The 21,056-nt window shown below is 36.4% G+C and overlaps 1 protein-coding gene across 4 annotated transcripts in view; it reads left to right on the forward strand.

Annotated features, from left to right (window-relative positions):
* Window positions 1-21,056, forward strand: part of LOC149777687 (ubiquitin carboxyl-terminal hydrolase 20-like) — a 119,249-nt gene that overhangs the window by 54,526 nt on the left and 43,667 nt on the right. For all 4 annotated transcript variants that reach the window (XM_089938734.1, XM_089938738.1, XM_089938737.1 and 1 more), the window contains 7 exons: window positions 1,428-1,506; window positions 3,502-4,168; window positions 4,757-4,848; window positions 6,274-6,455; window positions 9,824-9,928; window positions 17,763-17,808; window positions 20,657-20,768. In XM_089938734.1, the coding sequence (XP_089794860.1) occupies window positions 1,428-1,506; window positions 3,502-4,168; window positions 4,757-4,848; window positions 6,274-6,455; window positions 9,824-9,928; window positions 17,763-17,808; window positions 20,657-20,768 (1,283 nt within the window). The remainder of the gene's footprint in view (window positions 1-1,427; window positions 1,507-3,501; window positions 4,169-4,756; window positions 4,849-6,273; window positions 6,456-9,823; window positions 9,929-17,762; window positions 17,809-20,656; window positions 20,769-21,056) is intronic.

Genomic DNA, 21,056 nt, shown 5'->3' on the forward strand with positions numbered 1-21,056 from the left:
TTTATGGGCATTAATCACCATTTTCGATGATAAAACAAGCAATGTATCAAGGTTTAATTTATCAATTCTTATCGTAATTTTTTCATGTTTAGCATATTTTAAAGATATTTTAGATACATTTTCTCTGGAAAAAAATCGGGAGCCAAGACAGACACCACATTATAAGCGGGATCGCGAGTTAGGGCACGAGTTATCGAGGGAGCGGTGTATATATAAGGGTATAAACCTCTCAATTTTTGTATTTGATAATGTTTAATGACAAGTTATAGGATTTGTAATGTAACTTTAACAATTTAAGTCATATTGCTATGATATCTCCAATGTGGCAGTTTATGGTCATAAATAGCACTGTGGCGTCATGTCCCACCTAGTCACATTATTCTGACACCAGGCCGTCTTTATCCTGACACCAGGCTGGATATATCCTGACACCAAGCCATTAATATCCTGACACCAGGCTGGCTATATCCTGACACCAGGCTGGCTATATCCTGACATCAGGCCGACCAGTTCCAACACTAACCTCATAATGCTGAGTGCTTAAAGAGGCAGCTGCTATAAACATTTTTATAAAAAAATTATACTACTCTGTTGGGGTTTGAACCCATGACCTCCCGCATCCAAGCTGGATGTTTGTGCCACTTAGACAAGTTTTATGATGAAGTATAAAACTGATATAAATGCCACATTTTGTAGAATAGCCTAAACATTTATCTAAGTGATCATTAACTGTTATATATACATGAAGATCTTGCTTAAAGTGGGGGCCCCGAGTGGCCGAGTGGTCTAAAGCGCTCTCCGTCACGCATCACTGCCATCTCACCTCTGTCTTCTTGGGTTCAAGTCTCGGGCCCGGGCAATGTGGGTATGTGAGAAACCCTGCTGGTAGCTTCTCGTGGGTCGGTGGTTCTTTCCGGGGTTTTCCCGGGTTCTTCCTTCACCATTAATACTGGCCGCCATGTATAGCCTATCTTGTGCTGAAAATGGCATTGAACCCTACAACAACAACTTGCTTAAAGTCAATTACAGAACATAGTTATTGGAGAGACAAACCTAAAATTTATAACTAAATCCTACTTAATATGTTTTAGTATGGATTTGTTCATGTATTTGCTTGTACATAGATAGAGAGAGAAAAATGCAGGACAATGCTTTGCCCTAATACGACTGATAATTCTTTGTACTTGTTTTGTTTTTGTTTTTTCCTTCAGTAGAAGGCATCAAGGGAGATTACTTGTATTTAACTAATTGAGTTTCTCTCTTTAAATATTATTATTAGTAGTAATAGTAGTATTAGTATTATTAGTATTATTTTTATTGTTATCATTATTATTATTATTAGTAGTAGTAGTAGTAGTAGTATCATTATTATTATTATTATTATTATTATTATTATTATTTTTTGGCCTTAATTTTGTATATTACAGACCCAGCTATGTGGTGCCAAGTAATGTTGTAAATGGAGTCAAGGTGGTACATCCCATGTTTAGGGGATACTCACAGCAGGTGAGTGAATGTGGGGGTGGGGTTTTTAAAGTTTTTTCTGTCTACTTTACCCTTTGGGTGGGGTAGAGCTTAGATGCTGGGCACAATTCAGGCTTTATTCGGTTCTTAGTGTTGGGTTAGAAGTTAGAAGTTGGGCACACTCTACTTTTTAGTATCTGTTGTTAAACATAAGCAGGAAGAGCTGGTGAATGTCTATTTTAGCATGGGGGACCTGGAAGATCTGGTAAGTGTCCGTTTTAGCAAGGGAGACCTGGAAGATCTGGTAAGTGTCTGTTTTAGCATGGGAGGCCTGGAAGATCTGGTGAATGTCTATTTTAGCATGGGAGACCTGGAAGATCTGGTGAATGTCTGTTTTAGCATGGGAGACCTGGAAGATATGGTAAGTGTCTGTTTTAGCATGGGAGGCCTGGAAGATCTGGTGAATGTCTATTTTAGCATGGGAGGCCTGGAAGATCTGGTGAATGTCTGTTTTAGCATGGGAGTCCTGGAAGATCTGGTAAATGTCTATTTTAGAATGGGAGGCCTGGAAGATCTGGTAAATGTCTATTTTAGCATGGGAGTCCTGGAAGATCTGGTAAATGTCTATTTTAGCATGGGAGACCTGGAAGGTCTGGTAAATGTCTGTTTTAGCATGGGAGGCCTGGAAGATCTGGTAAATGTCTATTTTAGCATGGGAGACCTGGAAGATCTGGTAAATGTCTGTTTTAGCATGGGAGGCCTGGAAGATCTGGTGAATGTCTGTTTTAGCATGGGAGTCCTGGAAGATCTGGTAAATGTCTATTTTAGAATGGGAGGCCTGGAAGATCTGGTGAATGTCTATTTTAGAATGGGAGGCCTGGAAGATCTGGTAAATGTCTATTTTAGCATGGGAGTCCTGGAAGATCTGGTAAATGTCTATTTTAGAATGGGAGTCCTGGAAGATCTGGTGAATCTCAATTTTAGCATGGGAGGCCTGGAAGATCTGGTGAATGTCTATTTTAGCATGGGAGCCCTGGAAGATCTGGTGAATGTCTATTTTAGAATGGGAGGCCTGGAAGATCTGGTGAATCTCAATTTTAGCATGGGAGGCCTGGAAGATCTGGTAAATGTCTATTTTAGCATGGGAGTCCTGGAAGATCTGGTAAATGTCTATTTTAGAATGGGAGGCCTGGAAGATCTGGTGAATGTCTGTTTTAGCATGGGAGTCCTGGAAGATCTGGTGAATGTCTATTTTAGAATGGGAGGCCTGGAAGATCTGGTAAATGTCTATTTTAGCATGGGAGTCCTGGAAGATCTGGTGAATGTCTATTTTAGAATGGGAGGCCTGGAAGATCTGGTGAATCTCAATTTTAGCATGGGAGGCCTGGAAGATCTGGTGAATGTCTATTTTAGCATGGGAGTCCTGGAAGATCTGGTCAATGTCTATTTTAGAATGGGAGGCCTGGAAGATCTGGTGAATCTCAGTTTTAGCATGGGTGTACTAGGTAACTGATGTATTCATAAAGTATGATGTTTAGGTAATTATTATCAAAAGCAAAATGTCTCCCCAGACTTTGTATGATCAGATTGCCAATTGGTTTGCACTAGCCATTGCAGTCTGGAGAAAGTCTCATGCTGCTTGTTATTGATAACAGTGTCTATGTTACCTGTTTCACCTGTTGGAATCATGGCTCACCTGTTAGAGTAATGTCAGTGTTACATGTTTCACCTGGTGGAATAAAACAAAATGTCCACCTGTTAGAATCTTGTTTCACGTGTTAGTGTGTGTGTGTTACATGTTTCATCAGTTTGAATCACATGTCCACCTGTTAGAATCTTGTTTTGCCTGCTAGAGTAGAGTTACATGTTTCACCTGTTGGAATCACGTGTCCACCTGTTAGAATCATGTTTCACATTGAGAGAATCATGTGTCACTTGTTAAAATCACATATCCACCTGTTAGAATCATGTTTCACATTGATGGATTCATCAGTCCACCTGTTAAGTGGTTCCGACATGACTCTTATCAATTTGCAGGATACCCAAGAGTTCTTGCGCTGCTTCATGGATCAGTTACACGAGGAGTTGAAACAGCCATACTTGGACCATGACACAGAATTGGATATTAAGGAGAATCACATGATTGCTTCAGCATTGAGTCCAGTCAGTCCAGTGAATCCCGAGCACCAGCCATCATTGGATTCAATCAGCACAGCCAGCAGTCAGTCTGATGGGGAGTACGACACCTGTGACTCAGGTCTCAGCAGTGACAAAAATTCTTATGTTGGGGTGGACGATGTCAGTGAGAGAACCAGGCTTACACCAAAGTCAGTAAATAACTTTTCAAATTCGTCTCCAGTTGCAGTACACAGTCCAAGGCTGCAGTCCTCAGAGGTAGGAACACATAAAAGTATGGGTAACCTGCCAGGAACGAGGTCATCTGAGATGGGAACTCGGGCTGGAAGCCCCAACACGCCAGCGCAGTCTGATGAGGGTTGCGTTAGTGGAGATCAGGTAGGGGATGGGTCATCAGGTGAGTATTTGGATGCTATGTCAGAGATGGAGCCATTGTGCAATCCACGGTCTCGAAGAAAAGTGAAGTCACCCCCCAGGACTACTCCAACAGAGGCAGAGAGAGTAAGGACAGGACAGAGAACATTGTCTTCATCATCAGCATCAGTAAAATCCCATGTGGACACAACAGGTAACTTACAGCTTGGTCAGAAATGGATGTTGTCATCAGACTTAAGTTTGCATTTGCAGGAAATGGTGCTGCTTTGAATACATGTTTGGCTCATATTTATGTACCTGTTCAGAATGGACATAAAGCTTAACAAATATTTTTATCGATACGGGAAGCAGAATAGCTTGTGAATTGAATAATTATCCTTAGGTTTGATTTTGGAACAAAAATTTACAAGGAAATAACATTTTTAACTGTGTGCATGCTTGTGTTGAACGTTAAGTAAAAGCAGGGTTAGGTCACAACATTATCGAGTCCTCCACATTGTGTGTAGCAGAGAAACGTTTAAAAATGTTGTATTCTTCATTCTAACCATGCCATGAGTGCACCTCTTGTTAACTTGTATTCTATAATGTTGAAGTATTGATGACAGAATGACTTAGAATGAAAGAGATATTGCTTTAGTTCAGATTGCACTGATCTGCAAAAGATAATGGCCAAGAAATAACTGTTTTCTGGGTACAAATTTAAATATTTGTTTGTTTTCATGGAACAGTGGTACCTGACTTTACCCTGCTTTATATTTGAGAGTGTTTTCTTACTTTTCAGCTGTGAAGAAGAATACTTCATACCGCAGTGTGATATCCGATGTATTTGATGGCAAGATACTGAGTTCTGTACAATGTTTGACTTGTGAAAGGGTGCGTAAAAAATTTACATTATACTACAAGCTTTTAAGATGAAATTACAAACTAAAGAAGGTTTTTTATTTTATCTTCATCACAAAAGAAGTTGCAGTTTTATCTGTAATTGCATGTCATCAAGATGCAGGCTTGTCATAACCACATCAATCATTATTACACATTTCTCATGACCATGTCAATCATTATTACATAGTTGTCATAACCGTGTCAATTATTATTATAGATTTGTCATAGCCATGTCAATCATTATTACAGACTTGTCATAACCAAGTCGATCATTATTATAGACTTTTCATAACCACATCAATCATTATTATAGACTTGTTATAACCACTTCAGTCATTATTATAGATGTGTCACTACCAAGTCAGTCGTTATTACAGACTTGTCATAAACAAGTCATTCATTAATACAGACTTGTCATAACCAAGCAAATCATTATGATAGACTTGTCATGACCAGATCAATCATTAATACAGACTTGTCATAACCTGTCAATATGATTATAAAGATCAGAAACACAGTTATAGTCAAACCTGTCTAGTAGCATCTCAGTGAGACGAGGGGGTTACTTGTTTAACAGTTCATCTTTATGGTATGTTTAACTGTACATTTCTTTTTTGAAAACACAAAACTTTGCATTGAAACAGATTTTTGTTGAATCGTTTGTAGTAAGTTATCAGCTGGTGAAATAAATTTTGTTAAGGTTCTGGTGAAAGTTTTTTTATTTATCATTTCCTAAACCCCATGATTTTGTTAAGGTTCTGGTGGAAAAAAAATTATTTGTCATTTCCTAAACCCCATGATAGATTCAGGTCATATATTGTACAAATTATTCTGAATTTAAGACCATTAATTCTATGACATGCTTATTTACCTATTATATATTTGGGTCAAGGTTTGAGTCATAGAAATTTTTCATTAAAGCGTTTTCTTCTGTTAATATTTCATAAACCCCTTTGATAATAGTCTCATCATATTAACAGTATTTACGATAAGCTAAGATAATTCATTCTGTGACATGATTGCTCTTCCCAGTGACCAGGAGCTCAAAGTAGGAGTAAGAAAAATTGCCAGTGTTTTTTTTTTTTAAAATTTGCTTATAATTCCAAAACCCCTTGATGAATTTTATTGTATGATTTATTATATAGCTAAGACAGTTCTTTCTCTGACGTGCTTGTTCATCCTTTGTATCTTGGTGTGAAGGTCTCAATGTTTACCACAATGCTTGATTGTGTTTGATTTGTGTTCTTGGGCCATTTTGTTGAGTAATTTATATTTATTTCAGATCAGTGTTGCCTGTTGTTTTGCAACCATACACATGGATTCTTGTATTCAGATGTTCACTACAACAGGTTTGACTATATATTATGACTATATATTATACACGTTTAACAGGAAACATGACTATTTTTGCTGTAGGTTTCAACGACAAATGAGACATTTCAGGACCTGTCCCTGCCCATCCCAAGTAAGGACCATCTTCACATGATTCATTCTTCCCAGCATGCTGTGGCCACCACAGTTGTTGTGGGGTCCAAAGGGGGCACATGTAGCGAGGTTCATCAAACATGGCTTTCCTGGATGTTTACTTGGATGAAGAGGTATATTGGTTCCAGTCTAGGCACTCTGTTTTCCGAACATCAAAAAAAGCAATAAAGCTCAGGGTCAAAGTCCCTGAATTTGTTTTATTGAAAATAAGAATAAATTCAAGAAAATGATCATATCCAAGCTTAGGGACTCGGAGATTTAGTCTAAATATTATAGACATGGAATCTGCTATGCAACTTTTGAACTGTTACCTTGAGAAGAGTTACAGTGCTAAAACTAAAAATCTTTGGAACTTAAATTCCTTTTTAAGCATTCAAAAGTTTATTAGCATAAAATTAATTTAGGCCTCATAATCATGAAACTACTCAAGCTAAAAAAATTAAACTAGAACTAAAAACTCCAAAATTCAGAATAATACATGCAGTTGCTCAAAAACATTGACATGTAACCTGCACTAATCCCTAATGTTGTACCTTTCTTGGATTGACACGTAGCCTGCACTAATCCCTAATGTTGTACCTTTCTTGGAGTGACACGTAGCCTGCACTAATCCATAATGTTGTACCTTTCTTGGAGTGACACGTAGCCTGCACTAATCCCTAATGTTGTACCTTTCTTGGAGTGACACGTAGCCTGCACTAATCCCTAATGTTGTACCTTTCTTGGAGTGACATGTAACCTGCACTAATCCCTAATGTTGTACCTTTCTTGGAGTGACACGTAGCCTGCACTAATTCCTAATGTTGTACCTTTCTTGGAGTGACATGTAACCTGACTAATTCCTAATGTTGTACCTTTCTTGGAGTGACATGTAACCTACACTAATCCCTAATGTTGTACCTTTCTTGGAGTGACATGTAACCTACACTAATCCCTAATGTTGTACCTTTCTTGGAGTGACACGTAACCTGCACTAACTAATCCCTAATGTTGTACCTTTCTTGGAGTCTTACATATATCTGATTTAATTCCTATTTATTTTAATTGTTTGTCAGTTTTAAAGTTTTATTCTCTTATATGCTATTATAATGTAAATTTATTCACTGGAGATGATATTTTTCCAGAAAATCAGTTGACCTGAATCATTCTTTCGCAAACACCAGGTGTTGATCTAAATATTTACCTTTTTTCAGAATTGGTAGCAACCTTCATAAACAAGTTCTATTTTATTTTAAAATGATTGGTTTTTTGTCAGGGTCATTTTTGGTTTACTTGACATAAACATGATCACCTGACTCCCCCCCCCCCCCTTTCGATTTTGCAATTCCGGTTTTTCCATTACTGCGCATTTGTTAGTTTTAATAGAGATGCATAGAGATTTTTTTGTAGCCAGATTTTGAGTTATAATTTTCTTCAGATCAGTTGGATTTCAAAAGGATTAATTCTTTTTTCTCTGGAAATCTTTTGAGGAGTGCTCACACAGAAATTTTGGAAAGACATTGCTTACAAATTTAATTTGGATTTCCAACACCAGTGTCATTATTTGTATTTCTACTAGGAACTGTAGTTAAGTACGGTACTGACTACAGCATACATCATCATCATCCATCTTGGATTTTCCATCAGGATTCGAACTTGAAATTATTAGAACATTTATTACTAGGATTTTTGCAATTTAATTCGTGGATGATTCTTGAATTATTTTTGGATTTGATTCTTGAAACCATAAGTTCTTCTTCTTTTTTCATTTTTACAGAATTTTTCCAGGGAAATAAATTATTTGTTACATTTAAAAGGCTTGTTGTTTTCGCTCTTTCTTTGTTACTGTTTATTCAAGCCAAAACATGTACCAGGAGTGACATGTAACCTGCATTAATCCCTAATGTTGTACCTTTCTTGGAGTGACACGTAACCTGCACTAATCCCTAATGTTGTACCTTTCTTGGAGTGACATGTAACCTGTACTAATTCCTAATGTTGTACCTTCCTTGGAGTGACATGTAACCTGCACTAATTCCTAATGTTGTACCTTTCTTGGAGTGACATGTAACCTGCACTAATTCCTAATGTTGTACCTTTCTTGGAGTGACATGTAACCTGTACTAATTCCTAATGTTGTACCTTCCTTGGAGTGACATGTAACCTGCACTAATTCCTAATGTTGTACCTTTCTTGGAGTGACATGTAACCTGCACTAATCCATAATGTTGTACCTTTCTTGGAGTGACATGTAACCTGTACTAATTCCTAATGTTGTACCTTTCTTGGAGTGACATGTAACCTACACTAATCCATAATGTTGTACCTTTCTTGGAGTGACATGTAACCTGTACTAATTCCTAATGTTGTACCTTTCTTGGAGTGACATGTAACCTACACTAATTCCTAATGTTGTACCTTTCTTGGAGTGACATGTAACCTGCACTAATCCATAATGTTGTACCTTTCTTGGAGTGACATGTAACCTGCACTAATTCCTAATGTTGTTCCTTTCTTAGAGTGAAGTTTTGTAAGATCACAATTTCAGAGTTCAGATTTTATCATCCAATATGGCCACTGTTACTAAAAATAAAAAAACTTTATAAACAACTTTTCCTTTAAAGTCATTGAACAAAATTTGACCAGAAAATGTCATTGTATGAAGGGCTTCAGAATAATGTTCTGTCTTCAAAATACTTTCACTCTTAGTAAAACTAACAGCTTTTACAAAACTTCAGTAAAATATTTGATGGAAATCATCCTTGCTTACAAGGCTTTGTAGTTTTATGCAAATAATGTTGGGGGCCCTGAGTGGCCGAGTGGTCTAAAGCGCTCTCCATTACAGATCACTGCCATCTCACCTCTGTCTGCGTGGGTTTGAGTCTTGGATTTGGCCAATGTGGGTATGTGAGAAAGCTTGTCAGTAGCTTCTCGAGGGTCAGTGGTTCTTTCTGGGGATTTCCCAGGTTCTTCCTCCACCATTAATACTGGCCGCCATGTATAGCCTATCGTGTGCTGAAAAATGGCGTTAAACCCTACAACAACAACAACGACAAATAATGTCGGTTCACCTTTATGTGTGGCCAAGTGAGTTATGATATTATGCTGAGTCCATTGTGCATTTTGCATCATTCATAACCTGTTGTACATAGCCGTTGCTATTTCATCTTCTCACAATCTAAAATCAGTTTCAACCAAATTTGACAGGAGAATCTTTCAGGTATGGCTACCATTTCTAAGACTGGAAATACTTTGAATGGCGTGTCAAAAAATAATTTGACCAGATTTATAGAAACGTACTTGGTCTTTAATATTTATACAGATAATCCTCGTCTGAAATCAAATATCAAACGGCCACCGATATTTAATTAAAATATTGCCACTGTCACTAAATTTAAAACCTTTAAATCACTTTTTTAAAGAAAACATCTTAACTGAATTTGAATAAATTTGTATGGACGAAATTGAAATCAACTGTAATTATCCTGACTTTGTCTTTCAGCTGGTTTATGGGTCCCACCATTACACTCCAGGACTGTCTAGCTGCATTCTTCTCTGCTGATGAACTGAAGGGCGATAACATGTACAGCTGTGAGAAATGTAAAAAGTAAGGAGATGTGACATTGACTGCAGTCTCGTAAAGCATAATTTGACTTCTTTCCAGTTAGAGGAAATATATGGAAGTGTTTGCTACAAAGGGTACTTCATGAAGTGTGATAGAGATTGTGGTATGATTGGAAGGGCACTTCATGAAGTGTTGTAGAGATTGTGGTATGATTCATAGAAAAGGTGTTTGCTAGAAAGGGTACTTCATGAAGTGTGGTAGAGACTGTGGTATGACTGGGAAGGGCACTTCATGAAGTTTGATAGAGATTGTGGTATGATTCATAGAAAAGGTGTTTGCTAGAAAGGGTACTTCATGAAGTGTGCTAGAGATTGTGGTATGATTCATAGAAAAGGTGTTTGCTAGAAAGGGTACTTCATGAAGTGTGCTAGAGATTGTGGTATGATTCATAGAAAAGGTGTTTGCTAGAAAGGGTACTTAATGAAGTGTGGTAGAGACTGTGGTATGACTGGGAAGGGCACTTCATGAAGTTTGATAGAGATTGTGGTATGATTCATAGAAATGGTGTTTGCTAGAGAGGGTACTTCATGAAGTGTGGTAGAGAATGTGGTATGACTGGGAAGGGCACTTCATGAAGTGTGATAGAGATTGTGGTATGATTCATAGAAAAGGTGTTTGCTAGAAAGGGTACTTCATGAAGTGTGCTAGAGATTGTGGTATGATTCATAGAAAAGGTGTTTGCTAGAAAGGGTACTTCATGAAGTGTGATAGAGATTGTGGTATGATTCATAGAAATGGTGTTTGCTAGAGAGGGTACTTCATGAAGTGTGGTAGAGAATGTGGTATGACTGGGAAGGGCACTTCATGAAGTGTGATAGAGATTGTGGTATGATTCATAGAAAAGGTGTTTGCTAGAAAGGGTACTTCATGAAGTGTGCTAGAGATTGTGGTATGATGTATAGTATTACAGTGGAACCCCGCTATAACGCGCCCCGCCATAACGCGAATTCGGATATAACGCAGTCGTAGCATGGCTCCCGAAATTTCGTATATTCATTCACACATGGAGAAAAAAAATTTGGAGAAAAGTAAAAAAAACAAAACAAGAAATTAACTTCATTTTGTGCATGAGATTAGTTGTGACTTTTAAAATAATATGATCGTGGCATGGTTCCTGAAATTTGAAATTCATTTACACATCATTGGCATTACTCAACTTAAAAGAAGTATGTCACCTTGGAGGTAAAGCCTGGGATGCTATCACTGCACGCTGCATTGAACGATGCTGGATAAAGGGTCTTGGGCCAGCTTTTATGCCCTCGACACAAAATGATAGTGACGATGAGCCTGAATTTACAGGATTCACTGAAGATGACGTACGTTTAGCAGAAGAAGCACTCAGAGAATACGAGCACAGTCATCATGATATCCTTAACTGGTATTCAGTAGATGACATCTGCCCTATATACGAACACATATCAGATGACGAAATTGTTACAGATGTCAGCAGGAAGAATGAAGCTGCACAATCAGAACCTGAAACCAGTGACGATAATGATAACGATGACGATGGCACCCCAACTCCCCACCAAAAGTGTCTGAAGCAGTAGTACATTTAGAAGCAAGTTTAAGGTGGCTGGAAACACAAGATGTTGACAGCGTCAAAGTCCTTCAATTAAGAAACATTCTTGCCTTTGCTAGAACCCAACAGTTCGCAGCAAAGAAGCAAACGTCATTGGATATATTTTTCAAGAAATGATGAAATTTAAATTTGGAACCACACTGACTTTGCACTTTGCGCAACGATTAATTTAGCAGTTTTCACATGTTTCTTTTGATGTTCACAAAATCTGAAATAAAAGTTATTTGCACGCTGAAATCATGCGTTGATTGTTAATTATTCTTGCAGTTGTCGCATGATAAAATTTTAGCGGTATGAAATTTGTACCGACACCGTATGTAGACCCGGGAATAGCTGCATGCAATGACCGTACGATATCAGACGGCAAGTAAATGGTTTCAATATTTTGTTCATCCTATATTTTACACGACGAATTCAGACTATTACAAAATTATTGAATATTTTAAATCTGTACGATTTTCAATGAAATTACATCCATTATGGATGAACTGCATGCCACGACGGCACGGTAGCATACGGTGTTGATACCCTTTTCATGATATAGCGATAGTCTGGTATTATCGGTCAATCTGTATTATCGTTCAAACAAATAAAAATTAGTAAATTCTTTTAATGCACAGTAATAACCTATAAATATATTAGCCATCGATTATTTTGAATATATCTTAATTAATGCATTCCAGTTAATATTCATCTGATGATAAGCCGACTTTTGATCATTGTACATGTATACATGTATATGTTCTCAGAAAAAAAGTTAAATTTTGTAAAACCCCGCATTAACGCGACCCCGCTTTTAACGCGATCCGATTTTATGGACCCTGATCATCGTGTTATAGTGGGGTTCCACTGTATAACTATATCGTGTTAAACTAAGAATAGAAAAGAGTGATAAGCAACAAGCTTTGTAAAATTCAACATTAAATTATTTCCCTAGAATACAGAGGGAAAAATTTAAAACAAAACTTATGGTATTTAATAATAAATCCCAAATATTCCTAGAATATCCAACACAAGTCCTAATGATTAAAGTTCTGAACAAACAGTGGGTATGTGAGAAAGCTTGCCAGTAGCTTCTCGAGTGTCGATGGTTCTTTCCGGGGATTTCCCATGTTCTTCCTTCACCGTTAATACTGGCCGCCATGTATAGCCTATCGTGTGCTGAAAAATGGCGTTAAACCCTACAACAACTACAACTGAACAGACGTTGTTGGTATTCGAAAATAAATAATTCAATGCTGGAAGTGCTTGTGGTAGTATGTGTTGTAGTGATCTGCCAACAGTCTGATGTTCAATCACAATAATACAATCCAAGAATATATCCTTATCAAGTTTTCATAATTAATCCAAGTCTCTATTTCCAAGAATGGCTTTTTTTTTTTTTTAGCACTTTGTATTTCCTGAGAAGAATAACTCAAATAATTGGAATAAATAAATTCCAGCCCAAATGAAATAATACAAACGAGTCAGCTCAGATCTTACAGCATGAATAAATAACGTCTAGATAAACAAGATTTTATGCTCCACTATCTGACCTAAGTCACAATTAGCATTTTATATATATAAAAAATACCTAATGGAAAATTTCATTCAGCAAGGTTCCAAATGTTTACCAGATAAAATATTGGGTATAATGTATCTAAAATTATAATATAAGATGTAGTAAACAGCAGATAAACCCAGCATTTGATGGAGAATTTCCAATTCCTTGGACTTAGATTGAGATGAACATATTGTTTATAAAACTAAAATCAATGATTCAGGTCAGGTAGAAAATGAACTTGATTTTGGACATGGTCAAATCCAAATTACATGTATCCTTAGCAGATAATGAATAAAAAAAACTTAGAAAGAAACAATGCAAATCAAATATATATAACAATACAAAAGGTGTTTGTTGGGAAGGGCAGTTCATGAAGTGCGGTGGAGATTGTTGTATAATGCATGGAAAATGTACTTGTTGGGAGGGTGGAATACGAGTTCCATCATTCTTAATAAGACCACTCATGGGACTTTATAAAGAGTCTTGCTGCCAGGTTGGTTTTAGTTGCAAGATCTATTGGTGATTGAATATTTTGCTTTTAGCTCTACCAGTCATAGGGCAGAGGAGCTTTTCAGATGGCCTGTTGTGTAAAAATAAATTTATTATTGTAACTTCCACTAAACCACTTTGTGGATGGCTGCATTCATCCCTAAATCTGGTTGGTTCTGAATGAAAATATTGCCACTTTGACAGCCGAATATTGCCACTTTGACAGCTGAATATTGCCAGTTTGACAGCCGAATATTGTCACTTTGACAGCCAAATATTGCCACTTTGACAGCTGAATATTGCCGCTTTGACAGCTGAATATTGCCACTTTGACAGTCGAATATTGCCACTTTGACAGCCGAATATTGCCACTTTGACAGCCGAATATTGCCACTTTGACAGCTGAATATTGCCACCAGTTTTGAACTTGACAATCTTATCACCACTCCTTCGGAACATAAAATTATGATATTTACTCTGTCTAGTTGGCTCTAAATGAAAATTTTGCCACTTTGACTTCCAGTGTGGCTATCACATGAACCATCTTGAAAGTCTTGTTATCACTACTATTAAACAGAAATTTAAATCGATGAGAGTCGACCTCCAGTATGGCTGTTGAACAGAAATTTAAATCAGTGAGAGATGACCTCCAATATGGGCACCATGGCAGACATTTAAAATTGTTTGTCCTAAATGAATATGATGCAGATCTAACGTTCAGCATCGCCAGTCACCATAAGACTTGTTATGATGTCTGCTTCATCCTAAATGTCTGGTTAGTTTCTCAGGAATATTGAAGATGGTTTCAAAAGACAGCAGTTAAAAAGAAGATACGTCTCATTTCCTGGAAATTAGTAATGACCTGTTGAGCATCAGTCATGTCAATGGACTTGTGTTTGAGTTTTTGATAATTTTATTGGATTTGTCTTAAAACTGGTGTTCTTTAAGCAGGATTTTACTGCCATTGTTCTAATACAAGCATCACTGGCCAGTTTTAACAGTGTTTGGGATAGCCATCTGCCTGCTATCGCATGGCCACTGATTTGTTTATTGGGCTGGGCATTTTTGTTCTGTATTCCATCTGGTTATTTAAGTTTTGAGGATCATAAAATATTTTCTGTTTTATTTATATGTGATTTTTGAGTAAAAATCCACCAAAAGTTAATATCAGTTTCTTTCTAGTTTGTACATGTGACGGTTTTTGTGTGTATATGTGATATCATTAAATCTGGATTTACTTTTAAGAGTGATGCAAGCAGCAATGTTATAACTTAAAATGAACCAATCCAATTACGTTTTCTGATGTCATTTTTTACTGGACTTTCTTGATCATCTTTAGAATGTCAAATGTGGATCTGCCAATGTCATATGTGGATGTGCCATTAAATGGATCTGCCAATGTTAAATGTTGATATGCCAATGTCAAATGTGGATATGCCAATGTCAAATGTGGATCTGCCAATGTCAGATGTGGATCTGCCAATGTCAAATATGGATCTGCCGATGTCAAATGTGGATATGCCAATGTCAAATGTGGATCTGCCAGTGTCAAATATCAAATATGGATCTGCCAGTCCAAAATAAACCTGTTTCTTACAAATGCCCCACATTTTTAAATCAGAGAGAAAATTGAATGGCAATAGCATTTTTCTTGGCTTATATCAAATAATATTGCACAAATTCCTAAATGTAATAAATTACAAATCAACAATAAGTGCTTCATGTTTTAAATAAAATCATTTATTTTGAAGTATGTTACAGTAATTCAATTACATTGACACATGGGAAAATGACTTTCGAGACAGATCAGTAACCTTAGTAACTATCTGGCCTGTCTGGCTATCTGAATATCAAACATTAATAAAAAATTGGTTTTAACTTAACTGAATAAAGCAAAAATAGAATTTGTACTGAAAATCAGTTAGGATTTAGTGTTTCTGAATGCTGATGTTTGTAACTGTTCTACAGATCACTGCGTTCATAGTGAGTACTTAGAGTATAATTGTCCATATTGAGTACTTACAGTATACTTGTCCATTCATTGTGAGTACTTACAGTATACTTGTCCATTCATTGTGAGTACTTACAGTATACTTATCCATTCATTGTCAGTAATTACAGTATACTTGACCATTCATAGTGAGTACTTAGAGTATAATTGTCCATAGTGAGTACTTACAGTATACTTGTCCATTCATAGTGAGTACTTACAATATACTTGACCATTCATAGTGAGTACTTACAGTATACTTATCCATTCATTGTCAGTAATTACAGTATACTTGACCATTCATAGTGAGTACTTACAGTATACTTGTCCATTCATAGTGAGTACTTACAATATACTTGACCATTCATAGTGAGTACTTACAGTATACTTGTCCATAGTGAGTACATGCAGTGTACTTGTCCATTCATAGTGAGTACTTACAATATACTTGACCATTCATAGTGAGTACATACCGTATACTTGTCCATTCATAGTGAGTAGATACAGTGTACTTGTCCATTCATAGCATAGTGAGTACTTACAGTATACTTGTCCATGCATAGTGAGTACTTACAGTATACTTGTCCATTCATATTGAGTACTTACAGTATACTTGTCCATGCATAGTGAGTACTTACAGTATACTTGTCCATGCATAGTGAGTACTTATAATGTACTTGTCTATTCACAGTGAATACTTAGTGTACTTGTCCATTTACAGTGAGTATTTACATTATACTAGTCTTGTATAGTCATAGAGAGTACTTGCAGTATACTTGTCCATTCATAGTGAATACTTACAGTATACTAGTCATTTGTAATGTTACTTACATTTTATATGTCTAAAAATTATTGGATTACTACATGTAATTGGACATGATAATCAGAAAGAAATCAGGTATGTGTGTGTGTGTGTGATTTCGACTTTTAATGTAGTTTTAACAATTTTTCAGTCATATCGCTATGATGTCTGCAGTGTGGCGGTTTAGTGATGTCTAGCACTGGGACATCATTCCACAGACATGTAGCATGATGTCCCACCCAATCACATTATCCTGACACCAGTCCTAACACTACCCTCTTAATGCTGAATGCCTAGCAAGGTAGCTGCTAGTACCATTTTTATAAGTCATGTATTCGTCTTTGGTGACATTTACGGGACATGCAAGACAGAAGTGTTATCTGTGGTGACATTTTTAAACATGCAAGACAGAAGTGTTATCTTAGGTGACTTTATTAGAACATGCAAGACAGAAATGTTATCTGTGATGACTTTATTGGGACATGCAAGTCAGAAGTGTCATCTGTGATGACTTTATTGGATCATGCAAAACAAATGTTATCTGTGATGACTTTATTGGAATATGCAAAACAGAAGTGTTATCTGTGATGACTTTATTGGAACATGCAAGACAGAAGTGTTTACTGTGATGACTTTATTGGAACATGCAAGACAGAAGTGTTATCTATGATGACTTTATTGGAACATGCAAGACAACTATTATCTGTGATGACTTTATTGGAGCATGCAAGACAACTATTATCTGTGATGACTTTATTGGAACATGCAAGACAGAAGTGTTATCTATGGTGACGTTATTGGAACATGCAAGACAGAAGTGTTATCTTGATGACTTTATTGGAACATGCAAGACAGAAGTTATCTGTGATGACTTCATTGGAGCATGCAAGACAACTATTATCTGTGATGACTTTATTGGAACATGCAAGACAGAACTATTATATGTGATGACTTTATTGGAACATGCAAGACAGAAGTGTTATCTATGATGACGTTATTGGAACATGCAAGTCAGAAGTGTTATCTGTGATGACTTTATTGGAACATGCAAGACAGAAGTGTTATCTATGATGATGTTATTGGAACATGCAAGACAGAAATATTATCTGTGATGACTATTGGAACATGCAAGAAAGAACTATTATCTGTGATGACTTTATTGGAACATGCAAGACAGAAGTGTTATCTGTGATGACTTTATTGGAACATGCAAGACAGAAGTGTTATCTATGATGACTTTATTGGATCATGCAAGACAGAAATGTTATCTATGATGACTAATTTAAAATTTTGACATTTAATCCTTATGTACATTTTAGATAAACTAATTCAAAGCTACAAAAATGAATCACAAAATATCCTTTGTCCTAGATTATCAAATGCTAATTGGAGCTTAAATTTGTATTTTAGGCTGAGAAATGGGATCAAATATTCAAAAGTTATGCAGCTACCAGAGGTAAGGCCTTTTTCTTAGTTTGAATTGATATTTATGTAATGTGCATTAGTGCTTGTAATGTGTGTAGAAATGGGTATTTTTTCTTCAAAAAAAGAAACTTTTATAGTTATAGCCACATATTAAAGAAGTCTTGGTGTGAACATAAATGTAGTTAGTATTGAATGATAGTATAGTTCTTTTTTAATTATTGGACCCAGATTTGATATTCTTAGTTTTCACTGACACTCAAAGCTGAGATTTAAGTGGTTGCATTTGTGACAAAAAACTGAGAATTCGTGAGTGATAATTGTGCAGAGATTGTCCTTTTGTGACCTTTAAAATCACAATTCAATGCAGCAAATAAAAAAATGACATTGGCACTTAAAAATTACAAGTATATACCATGTCTTTTGACAAAAACATTCAGTGGATGAAATTTAATTCACAACTTACTCTTTTTAATTGTGAGACTAGTATATTAAGTCATCAGTCTTACATGTGACTTGTTCTTGCAGTCTATAAGTGTCAAATCTAACACATGACCCATGACTTGTCATGGTTACAGCCTATAAATGACAAGTCTAAGACATGACCCATGACTTGTCATGGTTACAGCCTATAAATGACAAGTCTAAGACATGACCCATGACTTGTCATGCCTACAGCCTGCAAATGACAAGTCTAAGACATGACCCATGACTTGTCATGCCTACAGCCTGCAAATGACAAGTCTAAGACATGATCAATGACTTGTCATGCTCATAGCCTATAAGTGACAAGTCTAAGACAGGATCCATGATTTGTCATGGTTACAGCCTATAAGTGAGAAGTCAGACACACGATCATTGACTTGTCTGCTCACAGCCTATGAGTGACAAGGAGACAAATGTGAAAAATATAATCAGCAGTAAAATTACTGTCAGTCAAACTTCATAAACAAAAATGTGACTAAGGTTTTAATAATAATAATAATAATAATAATAAATATGATGTTGATATTAATAATAATAATAATAATAATGTCAATAATAATAACTTTATTGGGTATACTTAACCAAATTCTTGGCTAATCTCACACGATGTCTTTGGGGGCAGACAACATTCTGTACCTGTACCTAATATTTAAGAACGAAAAAAATGAACATATTAATTACAGGTTAATATTTCACAAACAAGCATGTGTGGGGCTAGACTCGAAGAAAATTTTATAACGGACATGTGTGGGGCTAGACTCGAAGAAAATTTTATAACGGACGTGTGTGGGGCTAGACTCCAAGAAAATTTTGTTAACAGAAATGTGGTGCTAGACTTCAAGGAAAAATCATAATGTTCTAATTACACAACAGGCTCGTGTGATGGTAGACTCCAAGGAAATCATGATATTTTAATTAGACAATAGGTATGTGTGATGGTAGACTCCAAGAAAATCATGATGTTCCAAGTAGACAATAGGTATGTGTGATGGTAGACTCCAAGAAAATCATGTTCTAATTAGACAATAGGTATGTTTGTTGGTAGACTCCAAAGAAATCATGATGTTCTAATTAGACAATAGGTATGTGTGATGGTAGACTCCAAGGAAATTATGATGTTCTAATTAGACAATAGGTATGTGTGATGGTAGACTCCAAAGAAATCATGATGTTCTAATTAGACAATAGGTATGTGTGATGGTAGACTCCAAAGAAATCATGATGTTCTAATTAGACAATAGGTGTGTGTGATGGTAGACTCCAAAGAAATCATGATGTTCTAATTAGACAATAGGTATGTGTGATGGTAGTCTCCAAGGAAATCATGATGTTCTAATTAGACAATAGGTATGTGTGATGGTAGACTCCAAGGAAATCATGATGTTCTAATTTGACAATAGGTATGTGTTATGGTAGACTCCAAAGAAATCATGATGTTCTAATTAGACAACATTCATGTGTGATGGTGTTCTAGGCATATTTTAGCAGCTTCTTCCTTCCCACATAACATGCTAAGACCAAAACAGGTGTGTTTAGAAATTAATGGTTACAGATTGTGACAAAGAGATGGGTGTATGTTTGTAAGACATGTTAGGACCAAGACAGGTGTGTGTTAGAAATGGATATATTTTATATGAGTTGTGACAGAGAGAGGAAAGTTTGTTTGTAAGATATGCTAGTACAAAGACAGGTATGTCTAGAAATTGATAATTTTTACATGCATTATGACAAAGAGAGGGGGTTGCTTGTAAGACATACTAAGACCAAGAGATTTGTGTTTTGAAATGGATAGTTTTTATGTATGTTGTAACAGAATGAAAGCTGTGCACATATAGGACGTGATAGGGCTTAGACAGGTGTGTTTACAAATGGGTCACTTTTATGAGTTGTGACCGAATTACAAATGAGTGCCTGAATCAAGATAAAGGTTTTATTGTTGTTGTTGTTCAAGGGTTTAATGCCATTTTTCAGCACAAGATAGGTTATACATAGTGGCCAGTATAACTGGTGGAGGAAGAACCCTGGAAAACCCAGGGAAGAACCACCGACCCACGAGAAGCTACTGGCAGACTTTCCCATGCACCTCACTAGTCAAGCATTGGACTCAAACCCACACAGACAGAGGTGAGATGGCAGTGATCCGGAATGGTGAGTGCTTTAGACCACTCGGCCACTCGGGGCCCCGATAAAGGTTTTAAGAAATGGATAATATTTGTGCTAGTTGTAACTAGAAGTAGAGGTGTTTGTTCTTATAAGGCATGGCTGAATCAAGACAGATGTGTTTGTAAATGCATAGATTTTATGTAATTTGTAACAAAATGGAGGGATGTGCACTTATAAAGCATGCGTTTGTATTCTGATGAATAGTTCACTGCATATTTTGTTATCCTTCACAGATTCTGACGGTCCACCTGAAGAGGTTTCGTCATGAGTTTTATTCATCTAAAATCAGTACCTATGTGTCCTTCCCATTGAAGAATCTCGATATGAGAACATACTTACATAAAGGTAGTACCTGTATGTCCTCTGTACGTTTGCCATTAGATGTAAATTTTGGTTGAGTTACTTATGTTAACAACAGCAAGAAACTGTTGAAGGTGATTATTATTGTTCATTACTTTTTCGCGAAATAGGTGATTTGGGATGACTTGTCCACAGTTGACTTTAATCTGTAGAGATGTAGCTTTGGTATACCTTTTGCTTAGCTTTCCTTTAAACAGTTATATTGTTAAAACTAGTATGTTTCTGTCTATTTAATATATAGGAATTTCACAAGTACATCTTTAAAACAAAACT

The sequence above is a fragment of the Sinohyriopsis cumingii genome, chromosome 17 (assembly GCF_028554795.1).
Source record: "Sinohyriopsis cumingii isolate HCF-2022 chromosome 17, ASM2855479v2, whole genome shotgun sequence".
Classification (NCBI taxonomy): Eukaryota; Metazoa; Mollusca; class Bivalvia; order Unionida; family Unionidae; genus Sinohyriopsis; species Sinohyriopsis cumingii.